The sequence below is a fragment of the Nicotiana sylvestris genome, chromosome 8, assembly GCF_000393655.2.
Source record: "Nicotiana sylvestris chromosome 8, ASM39365v2, whole genome shotgun sequence".
In the NCBI taxonomy this organism is placed as follows: Eukaryota; Viridiplantae; Streptophyta; class Magnoliopsida; order Solanales; family Solanaceae; genus Nicotiana; species Nicotiana sylvestris.
The window spans coordinates 35,669,851-35,678,722 of record NC_091064.1 but is presented as its reverse complement, the minus strand read 5'-3'; the positions used below and the strand labels follow the sequence as shown (position 1 = coordinate 35,678,722).

General features: G+C 43.4%; 1 protein-coding gene across 1 annotated transcript; it reads left to right on the top strand.

Annotated features, from left to right (window-relative positions):
- The first annotated feature begins 705 nt into the window (after positions 1-705).
- On the top strand, positions 706-3,081 carry LOC104220843 (uncharacterized). The gene is made up of 6 exons (XM_070153698.1): positions 706-1,057; positions 1,250-1,500; positions 1,657-1,773; positions 2,241-2,498; positions 2,601-2,618; positions 3,064-3,081. Exons 1-6 carry the CDS (start codon positions 706-708, stop codon positions 3,079-3,081), a joined length of 1,014 nt encoding a protein of 337 aa, XP_070009799.1.
- Positions 3,082-8,872: the final 5,791 nt, after the last annotated feature.

Sequence of the window (8,872 nt, the reverse complement as noted above, 5' to 3'; positions counted from 1 at the left end):
TTCAGATTACAACTGTCATGCAGACCTTATTGGAGCAAAGAGGGTACTTCACAGGTGCTCCCCATCAGAATGCATATAAACATCTCAAGGGAATTGTGGATACATGCTGGGGTAGCAAGCAAACAAATGTGTTGGAGGATGCTTTGAGATTGAGATTGTTCCCTTTCTCACTTAGAGGGAAAGTTTTGAAATGGCTCGAGAGACTCCCTAATCATTCCATCATTATATGGGATGAGTTGGCCGACAAGTTTATCGCCAAGTTTTTCTCACCGGGACATATGGCTGCATTACGGGATGCGATCTTAGCATTTAAGCAGGAATGAAATGAAACCCTTCATGAAAATCTGGAATATATATAGAACGATGGTCAAGGAATTCCCCAACAATGATATGACTGAAGCAATGATCCAATAAATGTTTTATCGGGATATAAACATGACCAATCAATGTGTGGTAAACTAGTTAGTAGGGGGTAATTTTATGAAGCTATCTTTTACTGAGGCCTGCGAGATTCTTGATGAGATGGATGACACTTCATCAGCCTGGAAGAGTCGGGCGAATGTTCCTCAAGGGGATCCTCATGTCATAAATCTTCATAAGGAACTTCAGGACCACGGACAAGCCATAACTGAGTTGACAACAACCATGAACCAGTTAGCCAAAGCACAGCTTCAGTAGATTCAGGGACCAAAGCAAGTAAATGCAATGGAAGGAGTTAATCTATTGGTGAATAAGAGAAGACAGTCTGGTCAACAAATACAAAGTAATCAAGATCAATATGAGCAAGGTAGTAGTGGTTACAACCAGGATGATGGGTATTGTGAGCAAAGTGAAGAGGTTTTGTATGCTAACAACTATCAAGGACAAAGAGGTAATGCTCCAAATCAACAATGGAGATCGCAAGGGAATAATCAAAATTGGGGCAACCAAGGCCAAGGAAATTGGAACAATAACAACAACAACTCTAACAATTGGGGGAAAAACAATCAGAACTGGGGAAACAACAACAATTGGGGTGGCAACAACAACCAAGGAGGCTGGAATAGTGTTAATCAAGGTAATCGGGGGCCGAGTTTTCAAAGGCCTCCAATGTTTCAACAACCTAACAATCCGCCTTCTTTTCCGTCCCAAGGTCCATGTTCATCAAACAATGAGATGGGAACGATTGAGTCGATGTTTAACAAATGATGAAAAAATGCCGACTCCGATGCCCAATTCGCATCCTATAATATTTCTATTCACAATCTAGAGGTCCAACTTGTCCAGATTTTACAATCTTTGAACACTCGCCCTAAGGGGGCACTACCTAGTGATATGGTGGTAAACTCAAAGGGTGGAAACAATATCGGCGATGCAATGGCGGTGACCACTAGGAGTGGTAGAGGTGGTGAAGCAAGTAGCTCCAAGCAAAAGGAAGTTGTGAGTGATGAAGTTGAAGTGCAAAATGATGATGATCCTATAGTTGTTGAGCAAGTGAGTGAAGAGAAGTTGGATGGTAAGGTGAGAATTGATATTCATGACATTGAGGAGGAGACCCAAAATGACATGAACCCATCTAGGGAACACGTGATAGACATGTCGGAAACAATAATGCCTAAAGCCAAGGCTCCTTTGCCAAGTCCTACTCTACCTTAACCTCAATTACTTGCAAAGCAGAAAAGTGAAAACCAGTTCAAGAAGTTTATTAAGATCATGAAAAGTTTGTCAATCAATGTGCCCTTGGTGGAAGCTCTTGAGCAAATGTCGGGATACGCCAAGTTTATGAAATACTTGGTAACTAAAAAGAGATCTATGGATTGTGAGACCATCAAAATGACTCATCAAGTGAGTTCTATTGTGCACTCAATGGCTCCAAAGCTTGAAGATCCCGACGCATTTACCATTCCATGTACCATTGGGAGTGCAGATTTTGCAAAGGCATTGTGTGATTTGGGAGATAGTATAAACATGATGCCTTACTCCATATTTAAAACTTTGGGTATTGGTCAACCAAGAGCTACCTCCATGAGATTGCAAATGGCTGGTAGAACAATGAAGAGGCCGCTTGGTATTATTGATGATGTTCATTTTACATGCTGATTTTGTTATTCTAGACTACGAAGTCGACTATGAGGTGCCGATAATATTGGGAAGACCTTTCCTTGCAACAGTGAAGGCATTGGTTGATGTGGAAGTAGGGGAGCTCACCTTCCGGGTGGGTGAAAAAAGTTATCTTCCATGTGTGCAAAACAATGAGGCAGCCGAATAGTACTAAGGTTTGTTCTTATGTGGATCTAGTGACGGAGGTGATGGTTGATGGCATTAGTGCCATGATTAATGTGGACGATTCTTTGGAAGCGGTATTGTTGAACCATGATGTGACCGAGGATGAAGGTCGGGTAAAGTGTGTCAATGCTTTGCATGGAATGGGTTCTTACTCCTATGAGCCCCATAAACTCTCCTTGGATCTTGAGAACAGAAAGACTCCACCAACAAAGCCCTCAATTGAGGAACCTCCTGTATTGGAGTTGAAGCCTTTACCTCCACACCTCAGGTATGAAATCTTGGGCCCTTGTTCAACTTTACCTATTATTCTTTCTTCTTGTATTACTAACGTGCAGGTAGATGCCACCCTTGAGGTGCTTCAAAGAAGGAAGAGGGAAATTGGATGGACTCTAGCTGATATTCGGGGGATAAGCCCCGCCTTTTGCATGCACAAGATTATACTTGAGGAAGATGCCAAACCCTCCGTGGAACATCAAAGGAGGTTGAACAAGGCTATGCAAGAAGTTGTCAAGAAGGAGGTTATCAAGTGGCTAGATACAGGGGTTGTATATCCCATCTCGGATAGTTCATGGACTTCTCCGGTACAATGTGTTCCAAAAGGGGGGGGTATGACTATGGTCGCCAATGAGAAAAATGAGTTGATCCCCACTAGGACTATCACTGGATGGAGGGTATGCATGGACTAACGGAAGCTGAACAAAGTGACCTACAAAGATCATTTTCCATTGCCCTTTCTTGACCAAATACTGGATAGGCATGCTGGACGTTCCTACTATTGCTTTCTGGATGGGTACTCAGGTTACAACCAGATTATGATTGCACCAGAGGACTAGGAGAAAACCACCTTCACATGTCCATATGGCACCTTTGCATTTTTCCAGATGCCATTTGGTTTGTGTAATGCACCGGCTACCTTTCAGTGGTGTATGATGGCTATATTTACTGACAAGGTGGAGGACTTCTTGGAAGTTTTCATGGATATTTTAGTGTTATGGGTGACACTTTTGAAGAATGCTTGGTTAATCTTGACAAAGTGTTGTCCCGATGTGAGGAGACAAGTCTAGTGCTTAATTGGGAAAAGTGCCAATTTATGGTCGAGGAGGGCATTGTCCTCAGCCGTAAGATCTCAAAGAACGGTATAAAAGTTGACAAAGTGAAGATTGAAGTGATATCAAAACTCCCTCCTCCTACTTTCGTCAAAGGAGTAAGGAGCTTTCTTTGGCATGCGGGGTTCTACCGAAGGTTCATCAAAGACTTCTCCAAGGTAGTGAATCCTTTATGCAAATTGTTGGAGAAGGATGCAAAGTTTGTGTTTAATGATGAGTGCATGAAAGCTTTTGAGCTTCTCATGTATAGATTAACTACCACTCTCATCATCACCGCACCCAATTGGAGCTTGCCATTTGAGCTCATGTGTGATGCTAGTGACGTTGCGGTTAGAGCGGTCTTGGGGCAAAGGGTGAACAAGATGTTTCATTCGGTGTACTATACAAGCAAACTATGAATGATGCCCAGGTTAATTATACTGTGACGGAGAAGGAGTTGCTAGCAATGGAGAAGTTTAGGCCTTATCTCATGGGTGCCAAGGTGATTGTTCACACTGATCACACAACACTCTGTTACTTGATGACCAAAAAGGATTCTAAAGCTAGATTGATGAGATAGGTTTTGTTGATTCAAGAGTTTGACCTAGAGATTATTTATTGGATAGGTTGTGAAAACCAAGTGGCGGACCACTTATCCCGCTTGGAGGAGGAGGGGAGACCAAAAGATGGTGTCAAAATTAATGATGCATTCCCGGATGAACAACTCCTCTCAGTTTCTGTGAATAGTATGCCTTGGTTCGCCGATGTGGCCAATTTTCTTATGACCGACATTGTTCCGAGTGAGCTATATTCTAACCAAAGGAAGAAGCTTAAACGGGACATCTTGGATTACTACTGGGACGAACCTTATCTTTTCAAGATTTGTAATGATGGAGTGATCCGGAGGTGTGTTTGGGAAAAAGACCAAATGAGTATTCTTGATGTTTGCCATTCCTCGCCCTATGGTGGTCATCATGGTAGGGCGAGAACTACTTCAAAGGTTCATAGCTGTGGTTTTTATTGGCCTACTTTGTATAAAGATGCTGGTGAGCTTATCAAGAGATGTGATAAGTGTCAGAGAGCTAGTGGAATTTCCAAGAAGGATGAAATGCCTCTCACCACTATTTTTGAGGTTGACATTTTTAACGTGTGGGGCATAGACTTCATGGGACCTTTTGTGAGCTTGTGTGGCAACACTTACATTCTGGTGGCCATTTATTATGTTTCCAAGTGGGTTGAGGTCGTGGCTTTGCCCAACAATAAAGCCCGAAATATGGTGGCATTTCTCAAAAACAATATTTTCACATGGTTTGGCACTCATCGGGCGATCATCAATGATGAGGGTTCTCATTTCTGCAATAAGGCATTTGACACTTTGCTTACAAGGTATGGTGTCAATCACAAGGTCTCAACCCCTTATCATCCTCAGGCTAGTGGACAAGTTGAGGTCTCTAACAGGGAGATAGAGAGCATACTGTCAAAAACTGTCAATACAAATAGGACTGACTGGTCAAGGAAATTGGATGATGCTTTGTGGGCTTATAGGACCTCTTATAAGACTCCAATTGATATGTCTTCGTACCGGTTGGTATTTGGGAAGGCGTGTCATCTTCTAGTTGAGCTAGAACACAAGGCATGTGGGTGCTGAAGAGGTTAAATCTTGAGTGGGATGTAGCAGTAAATCTCTGGGTAGAGCAACTCAATGATCTTGATAAGTTCCGGTTTTATGCCTATTCCAGCTCGTCCTTGTATAAGGACAAGATGAAGTCATGACAAATATGCACAGAGCAAGGAATTCAAGGAGGGTGACTTGGTTCTCTTATTCAACTCTCGGTTACGACTGTTTCCGGGAAAGCTCAAGTCAAAATGGAGTGGCCCTTTTGAAGTGGTACATGTGACTCCATTTGGTGCTCTTGATTTGAAGAATAAAAATGGTGAAGTTTTCAGGGTTAATGTGCACCGAGTCATACACTACCTGGGAAAATTTGATGATAGACGCGTGGTGGCAATGATCCATCTCAAATGATTGATGGAAACTTGTATCATGCCGCGACGTTAAATCAGGCGCTTCTTGGGATGCAACCCATGTGTTTTTCATTTTCTTCTTTGTGTAGGATTTGTTTGGGACTAACTGGTTATGAGATGTGTGTAGGAACGTCTGAGGCAACTGGACCGCTGACCGTAATCAAAATTCCGTGGTCAGCGGAAGCATTTTACGGGGGCAAAATTTGGAAGCAGGAGCGGACTTGAAAATTCGAAAATGAGACTTCTCTAATGTTTCATCCGCATCTGCGGCGGCTTTTTTGCGGTCAGCGGACCTGTTTTGCGGTCGCGGCCATTTTTTTGCTCTCAGCGGCGGTGTTGCACAAACAACTCTTCATCCCAGGTAAAAGCGCGGACCGCGGTGAAATTCTACGGCCGCGCCAGGTAAGATTTGTGGGCCCCTGTGCTATTTAGTATAAATAGAAGGTCCTGAGACCTTTTACCCTTTTAGCTCCTTGCTCTCTCAAAAGAAATTTTTACTGTTCATCTACCCCAATTGAGCCCTAATCTACAATAACACCAAATTAGAGTCCATTTCCATCACTCAATACACAAATGGTATGATCAATTCATCAGTTGTTTTTAAATTTGTTCTTTTCTTTTCTTTCGGTTTTAATTTCTTCTTCTTTTCTTTTAGTTTCAACTAGGGTTCATTAGTGTTAATTGAATTAGGCTTAAATAGTTAGGATTAATTAGTTAATACCTAGAAGGGTTCAGTGGTGTATATGATGCCCGCTAATGACAAGAAAATTGAAACCCTAGGATTGCTCAATTAAATTTTGAATTTTGCGACCGCGGATGTAATTCCGCGGTCAGCGTTCTTGTGAAATCCTGTGCTACAATTGGTTTAAATTCCACTCTCAGTGGTGAAAAGTCTGCTGTCAGCAGACCTGTTTACACGGCCATGCTTCATTTTTGCGGTTAGCGAAATTAAAGTTCAGAGAAGTGTCAAAGTGGGTCCGCGCCCGCATTGTTTTTCCGCGGATAACGATTCAACTTCCGTAGCCGCGCCCTAAATTCCGCTCTCAGCAGTTGTTCAACTCAGAGGTTAGGTAGTCTGAATCCCAGTCCTCCACAGCCGCATTCAAAATTCTGCTCTTAGTGGTACCTAGTACGCGACCACGCTTCTTTTTCTACTGTCAGCTAATATGAGATTTTAAAACACTGTCAATTTCTCATCTATTTTTTCTTTACTGCTTCTTTTAGCACCAATACTAACGATCTTTCACTGATTGTGTATGAAGATAATGGTCAAATCTAGAGTTGGAAGTGAGAAACAAAAAGGGAAAGCAGAGTCCTTCCGGGGTAGGGGACAAGGACAAATCAAATTAACCCTAGCAGTACGAAAATCCATTGGGAAAATGCGGAAGGATATCAAAGCTCCGGACAGAGCCACATCCCATTCCAAGGGTAGCGACTAATTACCGTGAAAATGGTAACAACAATTAAATTTGTAAATGAGATTCTAAAAATATGTGATCTATTTTTATGCTAGTTGTTAGAGTAGTTGATGCTAGGAGTATGAAGTTTAACAAAGAGATACAGGCTAAAACGGGGTAGTAATCAAACCGAGGGCTTGCTGCCCGGGCTTTAGACTGGTCGATGGAGGACCTCGGGGTCAATATCCGGCTCGAGCTCGAGCTATCGGGGGTCACTGGGGAAGGGATAACAGTTAGAATATAATTAAAGAAGGCTCTCTATGGCCAATACCAAGCAATAAATGAAGAACAAGTAAGAAAGCAATAGATGTTAAGAATGGCCTCGAGCGAGTAAGTTAGAGAGAAGAAAGAGAGAGAGAGAGAGAGATATTATTGATCTTGTGTAGAATAGTTGGAGCAACAACCGCCCCTTACAAGGTGGTGAGGGTTCCCTTTATATAGGAGGAGAAACCGGTTATGGTACAACATACATTAATTATAAAAGTATGGAGATGGGACGGGTAGACGTGACGCATTGACACAGGCTCTAGGTAGGCCGGCTCTGTTAGACTTAGCCGTGTGCCTTGGGAATTACCCCTTTTACTCTTTCCTCAATCTTCGTCTTCTTTGAGTCGGGCCTCGACAATCCCTGAGGGAGGTGACTCGATCGCAACTCCACATCCTCGGGGTCTCGAGGTATTCTCCTGAAGTGGCTTGATAGTAAGAAATTAAGCTCTCTGATTTTGCCGCATATTGATAGTCTTAGCATTTCCCAAAACGAAGTGATGGGAAATGATTCTGACACCTGACTCCACGAGCTTCTTGCAGTGACGTCATACCGATGATGCAACCTGTGGTGCGAGTTTTTGCGACAACCGGTATATCCCATGGACTTGCATTTTTGACATCATTCAATGCACTATCAATTCTCGTTCTCCAAGGTAAATGTACCGCCGTCGATTCAGTTCTTCAAGAACACAGTAATTGCGTCCACCAATCAGTCTTCCAAAGCCTCAATGACAGTGTTGTTGCCCCATATAAATGGGGGAGCTCTGGTGTTGTTTTCTTATCCAAGTACCTTCATCTGCTCATTCGCCCATTTCTTCCTATCTCTTCCTTTATCATTGAACATCATGTTTGGGGTTTGTGGCCTCAAGGCCGTTTGGCAAAGCTCCCGTAGGCCGTGTTGCGGCCTCTTGCCGGAGCTTCCCCTTGTCGAGCACGATCATGCCATCCTGTTGCTGCTATGGTTGTTGTTACGTCTGTTGTTGCTACCCTTGTTTTCTCTAGATGATAACATATAGGGGTCAACTTTCCTTGCTCGTGAAAAGCTCTTAGGATCATATACCTCTGCTCAGAAGGGGGCTCGAATTATACACTGCTGCTCACCTTCATACCCCCGCTCGACATGGCGCTCTGCCCTAAGCTGGTAGCTTACACGGCTAAGTGTTCCAAGAAGTGGATTCTAAGTAGCCGTGCAAGAGAGGCCGAGGCTCACCTGGTCTGTTGTCTCTCCGAGGTTCTCTTGGCCAGCGAGGGTCCTCGACCTTCGGCGAGCTATGACATTTTTTCATCCCTCCTTGCTTCTCGCCCTATCCTTTGGGGATATCAGTGTGGAAGGCCGGGATGAGGCTTCTGAGGATGCATGCCCGGAGGCGCTTGTTGCAGGAGGTGGACCCTCGAGAGTAGACCAGTTTCTAGGCCTTTATCACGCGTGTGCACCCTTTTGTTTCTTCCTTTCTGTGTAAGAACCCCTTGCGGGCTTTAGTAATTGTATGTAAGGAACCTTCGAGGGCCGTTGTAGCTGATATTTACCAAATATGAAGATGTTTCCTTTACTTTTGCTTTTGATTTTTGTCATGTTCTCGTATACTCTTGTGCGTTTGCGGAGATTTTGAATGTATGCCTCTATTGATGATTGCCGATATTTTTCTGGCCTTTGGTCAATAGAAATTGCTCCTTTCCGAGCTCATTGTTGTTCCTGGAATCAAGCCCGAAGTGATCCAATAAACCTGGATTATCGCGGCCCTTGAGCCCCATGGATATAGAGCATCGAAGCGA